This window comes from Lepisosteus oculatus, chromosome 22 (genome assembly GCF_040954835.1).
Source record: "Lepisosteus oculatus isolate fLepOcu1 chromosome 22, fLepOcu1.hap2, whole genome shotgun sequence".
NCBI classification, from domain to species: domain Eukaryota; kingdom Metazoa; phylum Chordata; class Actinopteri; order Semionotiformes; family Lepisosteidae; genus Lepisosteus; species Lepisosteus oculatus.
The window spans coordinates 9339199-9355191 of NC_090717.1; the positions used below are offsets into that span (position 1 = coordinate 9339199).

At 40.8% G+C, this 15993-nt stretch overlaps 1 protein-coding gene across 2 annotated transcripts; it reads left to right on the forward strand.

Annotated features, from left to right (window-relative positions):
- Positions 1–6: 6 nt before the first annotated feature.
- Positions 7–15650, forward strand: smpd4 (sphingomyelin phosphodiesterase 4). 2 transcript variants are annotated; one of them, XM_015366229.2, is made up of 20 exons: positions 7–91; positions 820–886; positions 1341–1427; positions 2049–2185; positions 3362–3437; positions 3994–4102; positions 4585–4637; positions 5304–5455; positions 6124–6256; positions 6685–6756; positions 8370–8459; positions 10179–10327; positions 10742–10832; positions 10966–11066; positions 11824–11987; positions 13132–13337; positions 13750–13983; positions 14311–14442; positions 14739–14867; positions 15208–15650. In XM_015366229.2, the coding sequence occupies exons 2-20, from the start codon at positions 848–850 to the stop codon at positions 15529–15531; spliced, it is 2478 nt and encodes an 825-aa protein (XP_015221715.2). In that variant the 5' UTR covers positions 7–91; positions 820–847; the 3' UTR covers positions 15532–15650. The 2 variants fall into 2 exon arrangements, with proteins under 2 accessions (XP_015221715.2, XP_015221716.2); XM_015366230.2 differs by lacking the exon at positions 8370–8459 and having other exon boundaries at positions 8–91.
- Positions 15651–15993: the final 343 nt, after the last annotated feature.

Consider the following 15993-nt stretch of genomic DNA (forward strand, 5'->3'; position numbering starts at 1 on the left):
GACATCAAAGCCCGTCGCACATTTTGCACGGCAACGCGGTAGTTTGGAACTGAGAGTTACAGTATCAAAGCTGGAGGCTTCTTAAACAAACGTAAGAGGTTAAAAAATTAATAGTGCAAATAAAGAGAGAAAGTGTTGTTTGTTTATTTTGTCGACTGTAAACGTTGAGCCGTAAACGCAACTGAAACCGATATTTGTGCTTGTGAAGTGCCAGTAACAACCTGAACACAAGTTTTTAAGGTCGTGCTGCTTTGCTCTACGCCAATAAGTGTTTTAAAATGTGTAATGCAGTTAAGTTTTTCATTTTGTTTTTATAAAGATGTTTTAAAACACGTCTATTAAATTGTTTGCTTGTATAACAATGGTTACGTTTAAATGTTTTAGTATAATCTTGGCTTTTCTCGTGGTATTTCACAGTGCACTGACAAATTACTCCGAGGAAAGAGCGTACGAATGAAATAATATTAATGTTTGTATTTTTTGTATTACTAACGTTTAAATTACGTATGGATACACAATCATTCGATATGCTTTCTCTTTATTGTACAGGACCTGAACAACGACATTGAGTACATTTCTTTTATTCAAATTCATCTAGCTGAACTTTGTGTCAGATATTACAGTTCATCGTCCTAAGAAATGGGACTGCATATAACCCATTTCAGTTCGTCCTCCTAAGAACAGTACTATATATAATGTATTGCAATTCTGGCTGTATAGACTTGAAGACATTTCTTATATTTAACTGATCATATTTTTCACTTACATTGTAGTGTGGTAAAAGTGTGTGGTTAATCTCAACTTCTCTGTATATTTTAGCAAACAGAACTCCATCAACCCTGTTCCCATGGCTGTTCCTCAATTACAGCAGCCCAGTTTCTTACTGGTTAGTATGAGTCGATGAGTTTTGTTTCCTTTGCAGTTGTAGGTAACTCTATACATGTTTCAGACAGTAGTGTATGTGTGCATGCAGCTGTCAGTTGTGTTTCAATGTTATGGTCGAATCTGCAAATGGACACAAGGTAAAGAAACATGTTAGAAACATGAAATTGTATATGATAAAAACATCCTGCATCTTAACACTGGGTGAAGTTAAGTTCTGTCTTTTGTTTGTTCCTTGTTTGCTACAAGGTGTGTGCATTTTATTAAGAGTGTGTACTGTGGTAAAGCCAGGAAGAGAAAACAAGGATGATTCACTTTTGGATTTAACTGAAGCACCTTCAGCTGTAAATCTGCCTTCAGGTTTCAGAGGTGGTGTAGAGCAGTGCACTGTCTTCAACCTGAAACATCTATGTGATTTTCAGAGGTAGCTGAGAAGCTAAAATATATTTTTTCTGCAGGCAAATCTGAAGGCAGATTGCATGAACAAGTCTCTTCTCCAGCAATGCCAAGAACTGGTGAAGATAATTGATGAGTATCCTGCCAAGGTTGAGTAGTCACTAAACTCTTTTATGGATATCTTGCATAAAATGAATGTGTGTAATTAGGGATGGCTTCAAGTACAGGGGAAGCATTTGGATAATTAAAGTGTTCCTTTCTGCAGTTTGGCCTGTCGATTCCTTTATGAAGTCTTTATTGTGGCATGAAGCCTTCTCTCTGTTAACAAAGAATGGGTCAGACAGCTGTTCCATATTACTCTAAAAATGTCACTACAGTTTACTGGGTAGGGTCTAGAAAAACAGGTGCAGAGCTCCATATGCCTCTAAAATAGTAGCATGAAGCACAGCATGCAGCAGTTGATAACCCAGTCGCTAACTGTACTCTAATCTGAACAGCTGTTGCGTTATTGTTACTTTTCTCTTGACTATAAAATAAAACAGACATTTTTCTGATGAGAGTTAAAAGTTGAGTTTAAAATCTGTGGTGGCGTTTCGTTTAGAATGTACATTACTACTAAAACAAATTATGTTTAAGTTTAATCAGTTGTTTTTAACCTCTCTGTTGGTGAGGAGGCTTCTAGGGAGACAGACACATTCTGTAGGGATGTGTGTCACAGGTGTAGTTGATGGGCAGTTTGTCTAATGATGTGTTGTATCTGGGCTCCACAGGAGCTGCACTTTATTTTTCCTTGGCTGGTGGAGACTGTCTTTGGAAGCTTGGATGGCGTCCTTGTGGGCTGGAATCTGCGATACCTCCAGGCCAAAGCAAATGAATACAATATAGTATTGGAGTTCCTTAATCCAAGGTAAACCTTTAGCACAAATCTTTATAGCTTCCACGGCTATAAAAGTGCTTCTTTTTATTCTTATTGAAAGCCTTTAAATTGCCTTGTATTTCAGTCATTAGCTAGTGTCTCATGTGTTTATTTGATATTCTATGATTTAATAATGCATATTGTTCATCTCACTTTTGAAGATTAGTTTTCATATTCCCACAGATGAAATCAAGAAAGAACCTATAGCAAGGCACTGGCTTGTAATCCTGCAAAATCATGTAATACTGTACTTTGCCACTCGGGGCTCTATATATACTGATGGAAAAGAGAAACGCAACATTTTCTGGAATGAGAATACTATAGTTATAGCTTATGTACTTTCACAAAAAGTTGTCCATTTGTTTAAAGCCCTGTGACCAACAATACAGCTTGTGCAGTGAGGCATTGCAATTTGCCAATTACACAAAAGCTCGTTAGGTGCACTTTTATCCAACAAGGTCCAGGTAGAACAATGCCTGATCAGGTCACCTTTAAAAAGGTCTTAATTCAAAGCTTGGGTTACTGCAAGAAAAAAGCCACACTTAGTTTTCTGTGCATTCCAGAATGCCTCGAATGCCACCAGAAGCCAGGGAGAGGGCCATTGGCATGCTGCAGGCAGGCCTGTCATGTGCCAGCTTTGCTAGACGCTATGGAGTGAGCCGCTCCACTGTGTCCCGACTGCAGAGAAGGTTTTAGCAGACCGGCAGGACAGACCGTCCAAGATCCGGTCACCCTCCACTGACCACACCAGAGCAGGACCGACACATCAGACTGGTCCACATGAGAGATCGTTTCAGATCTGCGACCCATACTGCTGCTGAAACTGCCGGCAGACACAATCCCCGCATCAGTGACAGGCTCCATGCTGCTGGCCTTAGAGCAAGACGACCTGTCAGAGACCCTCTGCTCACACCTCCTAGACTCACACCTGACTGGCTTGGGCCAGACAGAGGCTGTGATGGACTCGTCAGCAGTGGCATCAGGTCCTCTTCATGGATGAGTCACTCTTCAGCCTGTCCCACGCAGACGGGAGGCACAGAGTGTGGAGGAGGAGGTGTTGCGTTTCTTTTTTCCATCGGTATATATTGTGAGAATAAGACAGCTGTAAATTTTATTTAATATTTTGGTTTTGTCTTTATTGTGAGTTTGAACTTATCTATTTTCCAGTGGTCCAATGATGAAGCTCGTGTACAAGCTGCAAGCTGAGGAGTATAAATATGAGTTTTCAGTCAGTTATCTTCCTGTAAGTTCTTATAAACTCTATCATGACCGTGCCAAAAGATCTCTTGATACAAACCATGTAAACCAATCTAACCTATCCCATTCACTAAAAACATCAGTAGATATTAATCTTATTGTTACTTGTATTCCATTTTTAGAGCTGTCAATACCACTGTTAACATTTCCTTCTTATCTTAATAATGCACATCAAGAGATTGTGCTTATTTTGATTTTATTGCACTATACATGAGGTTAGTATTGGGGTGCTGTGGTTAGTATTCATTGGTGGAAGTGGAGGTTAGTAAAGTACAGAAAGAAGTGCTCTGAACCCCTCAGGGGTCTTAGCGGTCCTTATTGGTGGGCTGGCAAGGCTGGCCAGGGTCTAAAAACATAGACACCCCTGACGCACTGACTGTCGCTTAAGAGGTGGTGCGTTACAACTGGGGGCTGGGCCCGCAAGAGACAGCACTCAAGACTGTAGGGGGCCGCGTGAGTGTGAACAGGAAGAGAGAGAACTGAATAACAGGTGGTTGTCGCTAAGAAGGCTGATGGGTGATGGGCTCTCTTTTCTCACCCAGGGTCCAGTGAGAGCCTCCATCCAGGGAGGGGTCCTCCCAGATTGCCCGCTGTTCCACAACAAGCTGCAGTCCCCTCTGTCCGGCCTCCTGAGCCTCAGCCTGTCCCTCAGTATCCTTTCCAGAAAATGCATCGCCTGCTTCTGCTGTTTATAGGGTGCTCATCAAGAAGTTTCTTTCACCCATGGTTTTTGAGATTTGAATATATTTAGAGAAGGAACATGTCCTTACATATATTTTGTCCATAAATACACCTACTTCTTTACTGTGTATTTGGGAATATTAATTTTAAAAATTCTATTGTTTGCATGTCTTAATATATACTTCTCAAAGTGTAATTCTTATTTAAGATAGGGTGTCCACAAAATGTAAAATAATTATTGTTTTTGAAAGTACTAATTTACCCGATAAACCAGAAATTGAGAGTTTTATTTGGCTTTAACAGTTACATTTTAAGGGCTTTACTGAGTCATTTTGCTAATGCTACTTTTTTAGAAATGAAAACATCTTGGCTGATTGATAACGAAAATAATAGAACTAGAGACCATGAAAGGATAATTGTGTTTTGGTGTCTAATTCCTTAATAGCTGTCAGATCCATTTGAATACTATATGTTTTGTTTTGCTTCAAGCCTTATTACTCCAAAGGTAAGAGCAACTTTGTATAATTTTATATTAATGTAGTAATTTCTGTCAGTACACCTAAGATGCAGAATGATGGCTGGAGGGGATAATGAATCAAATGAGTCAAAATCCTCCTTTAAACTGAATTTTATTTCCAGCCATCTGTTAACACAAAGCCCCTTAATTCTGGGAATTTCCCAAGGAAGTCCAAAATCTATCCCTGGAGCACAGGGCTCAAGGCAGGACTCCACCCTGGATGGAATGCCAGTCCATCAAAGTGCATGTGTGTGCACAAGCAAACAGTGACAATACAGAGATGCCTAGTCAGCATGTCTTTGGACTGTACCAGGAAAGACACCCCGGGCAAAAACACACACAAATCGAGGGAAAACATGCAGTCTCCCCACAGGAAGTGCCCCGGGCTACCATCAAACGCGGGTCTAAATACCTGAGCCATATGCTACCTACCACTATGCTGCTGCCATTACAGTTTAATTTTTTTAAAAAATTGGAGCTCTTCATTTCTCCAGAAATACGTTGGGTGGCTGTGCTGTAGTAACAGTTGTGCACATATTTATAAGGATAGTGTTTGATCCACTATAGTCCTGTTATCACTCCATTGAACCATGTACGTTTCTGATCATGTTTTTCCGATGCTGGTAGCTTGACTTTCTTCCCGCTTCCTTCCAGAATTATCCAGTGGGGCAGCATGTCAACGCCTCGGACAGTGCTTATTTTGTCTTGGTTGACAACTACCTGAAGTACTTTTTGCCTACAGAGGGAAATGTGCCACCGTCCCCATTCTCAGATGTCAGAGGCACGGTGTCACCTCCTGCTCCCAGGTAATAAAACATTTAAATTGTGCCTCCATTAATTTAGATTTTAAAAAATCAATGGACATGGTTGTCTTCTTAATCTGAAATGAATCTTTTACAGGATTCATGTCAATAAACTGATTGTGTTTACGTTATCTGCTTGTAATTGTGAGTAGATTATTAAACTGAAATAATGTGTTTTTCATTCACCTGTCAGCCTGTTTTAATCTGTACATGCCTCTCTGTAGTGTGCTCATCACATTTTTTATCTCACCTTGTCATCGTAAACAAGGTCTTCTGTTTGGCTGTTCATTGTCCAGTGCAATCCCTTGCAGTTTAGGTTTGCTCCAATATGTGCTCTAATTCCTCCATTCCTGCAGTTCGCACTCTCTTTTTATCCCAGTCGTTGCTTTTTATTGTCCAGAATGAAATGTTCCACATCAGCTACCAATTTTTTTAGGCCATGCTGTTATCCAAAGCAACTTACATCTGTACAGCTGGGTGTTTTCCTGGAACAATTCAGGTGGATTGCCATGCTCACTGGTAGAACTCCAGTGCCTCCCCCTGGAATTTGAACCCACAGCCTTCCAGTTATGAGTCCAGAATCCTAACCACTGCTCCACACTGCTGCTCATATGTGTGTTTGTTAGTTTCTTTTAACTCTGCACTTGTGACTGGATGCTGTTGTATTTCAGGTCCCCCACAGTGCCATTTGCAGGCTATGGTGTCCACTACAGCAGCCTCCTGAAACGTCACATTTCGCACCAGCCCTCTGTAAATGCAGATCCAGCAGCACAGGAGATCTGGAGGTCTGAGACTCTTCTTCAGGTGCGTCTGCACTGCAATGTGAATTTCTTGACCTTTTACAAATATATACAGTGATTTATACGTGAGGGGTCTTTTAAGTCCGTTTGTTTCATTCCAAAGGATTTTAGATTTTTTTCTGCTAATTAGTTTACTTTTTAGGGGCTTTGAGAGCAGTATTTTTCTACCGTCGACAGAGAACTTCGCAACGTATGAAAAAAAAATCCATTAAGATGGACTGAGCAAGTACATTACACCGATAGTAGTCTCACTCCTTCATAAGAGCATGTGAAAAGTAAGAATTCTCTTTATTGGCTTTGTAATTTGGAAGTTTGAACTATTTCCCATTTGGAATCAAAAGCAGCCAATGCTTTACCCAGTCGAAAGCTAAAAACATGTCATAGGCCAATGAGATGCTGATGCTCAGGTGTCCTGAATGTCTTCCCTGCCAGGTGTTTGTGGAAATGTGGCTTCATCATTACTCCCTGGAGATGTACCAGAAGATGCAGTCCCCGCAGGTGAAGGTAAGAGCACAGGAGCCTGCTTCTTTGCCTCCTCACGCAGTGCTGTGGGTTTTTGCCTTTCACTCTTCAAGCACGTGAAGCTCAGTAATGAGTGAAGCTTGCATGCATCTTTTTGAATAGGAAAGAGCAGTTGGCTTCAGCCTCTTCTTTTCTCCTTTAACTCGTTTTCTATCCAGATCGCTAAGAAGCTATTCTGATTTTGAATTCTTCAAGAAGTACATCTGTTGGGATTTTTGTTTTTCATTCACGTTCAAGCATGCCTCAGTCCATCAATTGCTGTTCTTTTTTTAAGCATTTCTCTTCTACTAGAGTCTGTCATCAGTGTATCATTAAGATAAAAATCTCTTTAATCTTACAGAGTTCTCACTTATTAATTCTTATTCTCTTTATTTCTCATCTTTTACAAATCCAACAATTATTAATTATTAATAAAATTAAGACGATCAAAAATGAGGGCAATCTCTGTCATTTTAGTGTGCTGAGCTATGTTGATCTTTGTAGGCGGTAAACTGATGACAAGTCAGAATGTTTGATGAAACGGGTACTGTGAATCTGTAAATATTAGTCTTTAGATTTATGGGCAACAGTGGTGATATTGAATTGCGCCAATCCAGCATGAGAGCCTGGCAGTGCTGGTGCTTCAAATTGATTTCCATTGCATGGTGTCCCTATCAGTTGCTTTTTCTTCTGTTGTCATGTTATGTCTTCTTACTCATGTTGGCTGTTTATTGTTTGAAGCTGACTCCATGCTCCATTAGTCATTAAAAGACCCTAATTAATACAGTCGCTGTTCCCAACCATGTCCTTTCAGCTGATACACTGCATTTCAGAACTATTGCAGCACAACAGTGCATTAACTCTTGAATAAATAAGGGCCCTTCTCCCATTCAGTATGTCTTTTAAAGATATAATGTGTACACATTCATGCAGGTCAGCTACTGTGCCCTTAGTACCAGTATAGAGCGAGCAAAGTGAACCACTACTTCTGAAGTCTCAGAGGTGAAGAGAAAGTTTAGATTAACAATGACTGGTTTCAGCTGACTTTTCCATTCTGAACATGCTGCTGTGTGTCGCACTCTCAAATGAAGGCTGTTTCTCATCTTGTACTGGCCTCCACCATGCACACAGTGAGTGAGTTTAAGACAGCAATCAGCTGCTGAGAATATACTGTACCACAGTTACTACCACTAAGAGACATGCCGTGCGGCTCTCTTTTCAGTTGACCCGTTTATTCATGCTAGTTAGCACTTCTCCCATTTCTGAAACGTATTTCATGTTAGAATTCAAGAATGCAATAAATAGATCAGCCCCCAGTTGACAGTGTCCATAATTAGTAAGCAGTCCTTAGCGCAGGCCAGCGCTGTAAGAGACGTGAAAGTGGCGACTGCGTCTCCGATGTCCTGGCATACTATTTGTTTTGTCAATGTTTTTTTTCTCCTACCCCAACCCCCCCTTTTTTGTTTCCTTTTGATCTCTTTCAATTGCCTTCTACCTTCCTCTCTTTTCTCTCGTTCTCACCCTCCTCCTCCTCCTCTCTTCTCTTCCTTCTCTCTCTCTCTCTCTCTCCTCCCTCCCCCCGGTGTTGTTTTTTTTCTTTGTGCCGTTCCTCTCAGCTGGAGGTGCTCCAGTACCGTCTGGGTATTTCCAGTTTGCACTGCAGCACTCCCACCCCGCCCGGCTATGGGACCCTCCACACGTACCAAGTACTTTTATCTTTTCATTGTATTGTTGTGGGTTGATGAGCTAGTCTAAGGCAACTTAGGGGGGAAAAAACAAAAACGAATCAAAGATGGGGTTTGTGGGTGGCATTAAGCATCATTTGATTTTCTCTTCCAATGCATGCCTTGTGTTTATACACAGTAATGTCATTCTTTTTTATATGTTTTTTACCTGTGTATGTTGGCCATATTTTCTTTCCCCCCATTTCATCGTCTGTCTCAATAACATTCACTACCACAGCACTACAGAACTGGCCAAAAGTAGATCTTCATAGATATTTTGCACTACTCTATTTCTATTTTGATAGAAAGGAAGTTACCTTTTCGAGTTTTAACTACAAAGAGCTTCAAAGAAAGAGTTTAAAATATGGTTAAGTGGTCTTTATTGCTCTAATCAAAGTATGTACTACTTTGGTTTAAAATCTGCTTTAATCTGTTGTATTACATGTAAATTGTTTTTAATGCTTCTCTTTAGTTTTAGATCTTTTCTTAAATTTGTTTTACTATTCCTTGCACATTTAGGGTGATTTTGCTCTAATATTTTATTTTAAGAGCAATTAATGATTGATGCTGTCACTTCAGAATAGAAAATTGGATTATATTAACTAATTCTGAATTCTAGGCAAAACTCTTAATGAGCTTTTTAAAAACATTCTCGGGGAATCCCGTAGGATGCTGAAGTTATTTTTTTGCAAATATAATATACAGCATCTTACACTTTTATTAATACCCCCATTGAAATACGAACAAAAAATGTAATATAGTAGAATGAGTTACAGACTGGATATCTCCCACTTCAAGTCTTATTGTGTTGACTGTAATCAAAATGGTACTAAACTAAGAAAAGTAATATTTGTCTTAAATAATTGAATTCCAGGAAAATGAGTGTCACATTTTTTCACCAGGTTCCTTCTGTGTTCTAGCATGACAGTGATCCAAATTGTACATCCAAAGTGACAAAGGAATGTTTAACTGCACACAAAATGAATGTTACGACTGTCCGTCCTCAATTTCCAAATCGCAATCCAATTGAACATTTTGTGATTCTACCTGAAGATGACAGTTCACTAATGGAAAGCAGAGGACTTCTGTTTTTCATCATTGAGGCAATTTTCCTTCCGAAGTGCCAGAACTGCATAGCAAACTACAGGAGGTGTCTAGTCTGTGCAGTCCCTTCCTGAAGAGAATTTACAAAACACTAACCACAGCGGGGTGTGAATAAATCTAGCTCCCATGTTTCGTGGAATTCAACTAATTATTTATGGCGAATATGACTTTTATGCAGAATGTAAGCAAGAAACAATCCAATCTGTATATCTTATTTGATGTATATTGTTCCTGTTTCATAAAGGGTATGAATACATTTGGAGGGCACATTTGTGTGTGATCCTTTTGAAAACGAAGTGATCCACAGGGTGTTCTCATTTTTATCACAAGCTTTGAGAAACAAAACCATTTTACTTTTAACAGTACTTGTGCAATTAACATCTTTTGACAGCAGATAATATTCGCAGATATTTAATTAATTCAGTTAAGAATACACTAGGAGACAACTTACATGTCATGCTTCGTATTTAATTAATTGCAATTTTTCCCCTCCATCATGTGACCTGTTGTGATTTGCTCTGTTACAAGAGGAATCCCTGTGTATATAGAACAACATGTAACCGATTTTCTCCTGGGGGTGGAATTGTGGAATTTTAGGAGCCCTTCAGCCCTACAGAGGAGCACGTCTTGGTGGTGAGACTCCTAGTGAAACACCTCCATGCCTTCTCCAACAGTCTGAAGCCAGAGCAGATATCTTCCTCGCCCTCGACACACTCTCACACCAGCCCTCTGGAGGAGTTCAAGAGGTGGGTATTCATCTTTGGGTAGGTTCATCCAAGAATTCCCAACCACACTGCTGGGATCTGACCCACAGGGTCAGCATGGGGGAACAGATGGGAAATCCAGCAGTGTTGGCCAGTTAGATACCAGCCATGTGGCCCCAGGCATGGGTGGCTATGCAGTGTACAGTATATGCTCTGCACTACCCAAACACATGCAGGCCCAGATGGATTATGTACACTACGCCTTTCTGTGGGTTTTGTTCCAGTAATGGTTTATGCAACTAAAACGCAACTAAATGAGTATGATGAGGCAGAATGGCCCCCTTTAAACTGTAGTCGTTCTGATGTACGTTCGATTTTCATGTGTAACTTTGCCACTTCTTGTAAGCAATTCAGCTGCATAACTGAATAACTGAAAGTGGTTTTATCTGTCTCCAGAGTGGTGATCCCTCGGTTTGTGCAACAGAAGTTGTACGTTTTCCTGCAGCACTGCTTTGGTCACTGGCCCCTTGATGCTTCCTTTAGAGCAGTATGTATTTTTTTTATTATGAGTTCTGAAGTAATTATGCAGTGAACATGGATGACAAGAAGATGATTTTGGACTTTGTAAGATGTGACATATATACTCTTTTTCATCTCAAGTGCTTTCATTTTCTCCAAAGGTACTGGAAACGTGGTTAAGTTATATACAGCCATGGAGGTACACTACTGACAAGCAGAGCCCACAGGCGGATAATCAGAACCGAAGTGTACCTGACAAATGGTACGGTCCTTTCTATCTGACTGATATTTATATGTAGAAGAAAATCATTTTCTCCTTTTTGATTTGTTTGAAAACCACCATAGCCTTATTCTTGAAATACTAAGTGTTCTTTTTCTCTCGTATTTCCCTAAAGCAGGGGTGTTGGAGACTCCCATTAGTGGAGGACTGTGGTGCCTGCTGGTTTCCATTCCAGCAGACTTGCTTCAACTCATTACATTTATTTTTAGAGAAGATTTTGTACAGTTTATAGTTAAAACAATACTGTTGAGCCTTCAAGATACAGTAACCCCAGAGCCTTTAGGGTTATGTTGTATTTATCCATTTACTTTGTTAATTAGATCAATTAATTAGCTGAGAGTTTGGCTGGACAAAAAAGTCAGAAGACACTGCAGTTCCACACAAACAGAATTTGACACCCCTGATTTAAAGCAATGTCTTTTATACCAATTGTTCATCCTATTCTCCCTGAGAATGATCGATTAGTTGTTTTTTTTGTACCAGTTGCTAAATTGACAGATCTGTCAGTGGATATTTTGGGAGTTCCATAAATGAAAACAAACAGTTACAGGAAACCATCAATTTTATTTCATCGTATTTTCATTGTATTTTATATGTAAAAGTTAAGTTGTCCCCTATGAGGATGTAATGTGTTTGTACCTCAAATGATGCACATTATGTTGTACTGTATAACTTATCCCTTACAGAATTTCTAATCTGGTTTCCTTTGCTTTCTTGTTTTCCTTGTTTCTGTTACCAGGGCCTCATTTGTGCAGGAGAATCTGTTAATGTACACCAAACTGTTCCAGGGTTTTCTAAACCGAGCAGTGCGTACTGATCTGGTTAATGCCAAAAATGCTCTGATGCTCTTCAGGGTTTCAAAAGTCTTTGCACAACCTAACCTGTCAGAAATGATTCAGAAAGGTAAGGCACAAAAAAATAGATGGGTGTTTTTTTCTCAGCACTATGTTGTATACTGTAATTTCTGTGACTAAAGTTATTAGGTTATGATATGACAGGAATGGTTTAGGCAGTACGACGAAACATGGTTCCAATGAGAACCATGAAATACACTTCTTTAATTGTTACTGCTCTTCTGCCAGTGATAACTAAAAGGGATAGAATAGTGCTACAAATATGATTACAGTTTCTTCCCAGCCATGTTTAATTAGTTTTTTCTCCTCACCAGTATTGTAGCAAGGTGGTAGCACCTACCTTATTTTCTAAATTTTAAAAAACAACATTTTTTTGTTGTATATTCTTTAATCTGCCACCTCTGAAATTTGATCGGTCTTCCTTTGCATGTTATTGGTGTTTGATGCCTTCAGTAAAATGGTTTGTTAACCTATGGATTTGTTAGCATAGTCAAGGGAATTGAAAGGGCAAATGTGGCATTGGTGAAGCAGTAGGTAACACTCCTCTCTGTGGATCAGAATTTCCACATCAGTTCCAAAGTGCGAGTGTGTTTACAGGGGTTACTGTCCTTTGGAAGAGAGTGTAACCTACGTTTTTGGCTGCTTGGTCATTAATGATCCCATTGCACTGTTCATTACTCCTGGCTGAGTTCCTTGGTATTGGTATTGCTCAATGTGGCCTCCTTAATTAAGCTGGTGTTGTAAATTCTCAGACTTCTCTACCTGATCTGCTGTGTAGTGGGGCTGCTGATGTATTATTGTGGCCACACATCACCCTAGTGGGTGCCAGGGAAATTCTGGCCCTGGTCAGTGTGTGTCGGCAGGTTTTTACTCCAGCTTGGCACTTAAGTTCAATCAGCACATAATTAATTAAATGCAGCCAATTTAACAGAGACCTAGAAAACACACTGGCTGGTCTTCCAGAACAAGGATTGCATACCCCCCTGGCCTGCACAGTTCCTAGAAACAAAAGCAGACTTTTATTTCCAAGTCCAGCAGTGTTTAAAGTCATTTGTGCGGTTTCTGGGTGCACACGATTCCTAAAGACCCCATCTCTTTCAGGTTTGCTGCAGCCGTGCCAAAGACTTTCTGCCCCCTGCCAGCTAGTCTCTGGGACAGTAATCCAGAGGGGTGTCCCTTTTTTATTTCTTCAGGGGAGCAGCTGTTTCTGGAGCCGGAGCACGTCCTCCACCATCGCCAACACCGCCTCTTCATGACCCCCGGCCACGGTGGCAGTTTCCTGTCCTCGCGGCAGCCGGTCATCACAGACTCCGTCTTCAAGGTCAAGAGCCACGTGTACAGCCTGGAGGGGCAGGACTGCCAGTACAAGCAGATGTTTGGAGCCGAAGTGCGAAATTCGGTGAGTCACAAACCGAAGGGGATCCTGACTTGTGCCGGCTTGAGAACAACACATAAAGTACATTTTGTCTTTTCAAGATTTTTTCACTTTTATTCGATCTGTCACCTCAGATTGTTTCTAAATCAAGCAAAACGTATTCAGTGCTGATTCACAAAGGAAGAATACAGCACATTTTAAGATTATATCTCTTCCACAAATTACTTTAGGGGAAAAATCTGAAAGACTAGAATGTATGTGTAGTATGTAAACCAATAGGTTATAAGTAATGCAGTAGTTTTCTCTTGTGCTTCATTTTCAAATTCTAATATTATACTGTTTAGCAGAACAGATAAATAAGTGCAATCTTTTATTACTTTATGTGTTATTTTTCCAATAAAGATAACGCTTGTTCTTGTGTTTTTAACCTGTTCAGGTGTTAAAACTGGTCCAGCTAATAGCACAAGCCAGGCAAACGGCAAAATCCATATCGGCTCACACAGCAGAAGCAGCAGCCAATCAGTCCTTTCTCTCCTGGCTGGGGTTTGGCTCCTCAGATCCCAACGCGTCCTATACAGGCAGTGATGTGGATGATATGGGACTGGAAAGCATAAAGAAGACAGACGAGTACTTGGACAGAGTGCTGGACTACCTCCGTCAGATATTCCGGGTGGGTTTCTGAACGGCTCATGTGCAGTAAAAAGAGAAATGTACGTTCCCATTTAGATGCTGCTGAGATTGAAATTCAACATCTTTCCTTCACATATTCAAACGTGGACACTAACCACATGGTCAGGATACACCAATGTGGTGCTGTGTACCAGTTATCTTCCTTATAGTCCTAAAGAGCTTCCTCTTGTACCAACAGGAGCCCCATCATGAAGTTGCTGAGCTGCAGCTGGTTCAATAATAAATCCATGGGAAAATAATATACTGTAACTGCCTTTGATTTGATTTAATTGATTTGAAAGTGTAATAAATTCCTGTCCCCACATAGCTGAATACAGGACAGCTGTCCCAGATAATGGTGAACTATGTATCGACACAAGACGATTTTGGATCCAAGCAGCTTCCTGACTGTATACGGGGAGAGAATGGGCTGATCCTCACAGATCTGGGAAGGATGCAGGTAGGGAAGGATTCTGCTTCTCATTTTGGGCACGGAATGAAGAGTGCAAGTCTAAAAAATACAGAATTTACACTAGAGTTTCATGGGTCATGATAGTAAACGTCTCGAGTTTATTTTTATAAAGTGCCAATGTACTGAACTGATTCTTTTAAATATTAGTTTTTCTGCTTACATGGTCATGCCCTGGAGCATCTTCACTTATGAAAATGATTGACTCTAGAAAGAGTCCAGAACTGCACACCTTCATAAACCGTGGAATTTTGTCTTGAGCACAAACCTGCCCCGTGTTTTTACAGATTATTAATGGGCTGCGCAGGTTTGAGATCGACTACCAGGGGGACCCAGAGCTGCAGCCTATAAGAAGTTATGAAAGTGCAGTTTTAGTTCGTCTGCTGTTCAGGCTTTCCTCTCTAATTAATGAGCGGGTAAGTGTTGAAGCTGCCATTTGAGTAAGGTTTTTTTGTGAATAAGCATTTAAAGTAAGACATAAAACTAAGCCTTTTTTTACAAGTATTCTCATTTGTACTACGTACTGTACTTTGATAAGCAGGTAATTTTCTTAACATCTTTGTAGCTTTTTAAAGTTGACGCTTTCTGCGGTATTCCTCAGCACTGTATTAAAAACAAGTCAGTGCACGCCTGTGGTAGCAGTCGTGAAAGAGGGGCGAGTTCATTGCTGCGGGTGCCCGAGAAGGCCTTCTGCAGAACTGGGTGGCAGGCGGGGGCGGTCTGTGCGTGAGGTGCTGTAACGGAGAACCGGTGCAGTTTGCAGGAGAGATGGCCTCGCTGTGCTCCAGGCGGGACTTCCTGGGCCGGCTGAGCCGCTACTACTTGACTCGCCATCCCGTCCCGGGGAAGTCGACCCGGAGTCCGGCGACGCGCCACAGCCCGGAGTGGCAGACCCGGCCTCGGCTCAGCCTGCGGGGCCTCGGCAGCTACCGGACCCTCTGCGCCCTCCCCCTGCTCTACCTGCTCGCCTCGGTCGTCTGCTCCATGGGGCCGCTCTCGTTCGCCTTCTGCGTTTTACTGGCCTGTTGCCTGTACGGGGTTTTCATGACTCTGCTTGCTGACAAGATGAAAACCCAGTAGCGGCGGTTTTACCACTTGTATAAAATTCCGTGTCTTAGCGTTCTCCAAAGGGCTTTTTTTTATTATTTTGCCGATTACTTTTTTTTTAAAATTGTAAATAAAACATGAAAAAAAAATCACCTTTCGGGCTTTGCGCTCTCATGATTTCACATGACACGGTCCTGCTGTAATGAAAACCTCCAGCTCCTCAGATGGAATATTGTACATCTGGACTCGCCTTTTCCTGTGGATTACTTTCATCTCTAGAGAAAGGCAGCTGACAAATTCCTACATGTTTATACATACGGTAACCAAATCCAATTTTAAGTAAGTTGGTTTAACGCTTTTCAAGCCCCACAAAATTATAACACGCATTTTCGTTTTGATATTTAAAGTACCCCGATGCATGATAATATTTGTTGCAACGAAACTGAATATCTTTTTTTTTTCCTTGTTTAAAGTACAGCTTTTGTCTTCCGTTTT

Coding starts and splice junctions, on each gene's coding strand:
- smpd4 (XM_015366229.2), top strand. CDS start 848: ATGGCTGTTCCTCAATTACAGCAGCCCAGTTTCTTACTG. Junction 3,438..3,993: donor TTTCAGTCAGTTATCTTCCT/GTAAGTTCTTAT, acceptor TTTCTCACCCAG/GGTCCAGTGAGAGCCTCCAT. Junction 11,067..11,823: donor CGAAGTGTACCTGACAAATG/GTACGGTCCTTT, acceptor TTCTGTTACCAG/GGCCTCATTTGTGCAGGAGA.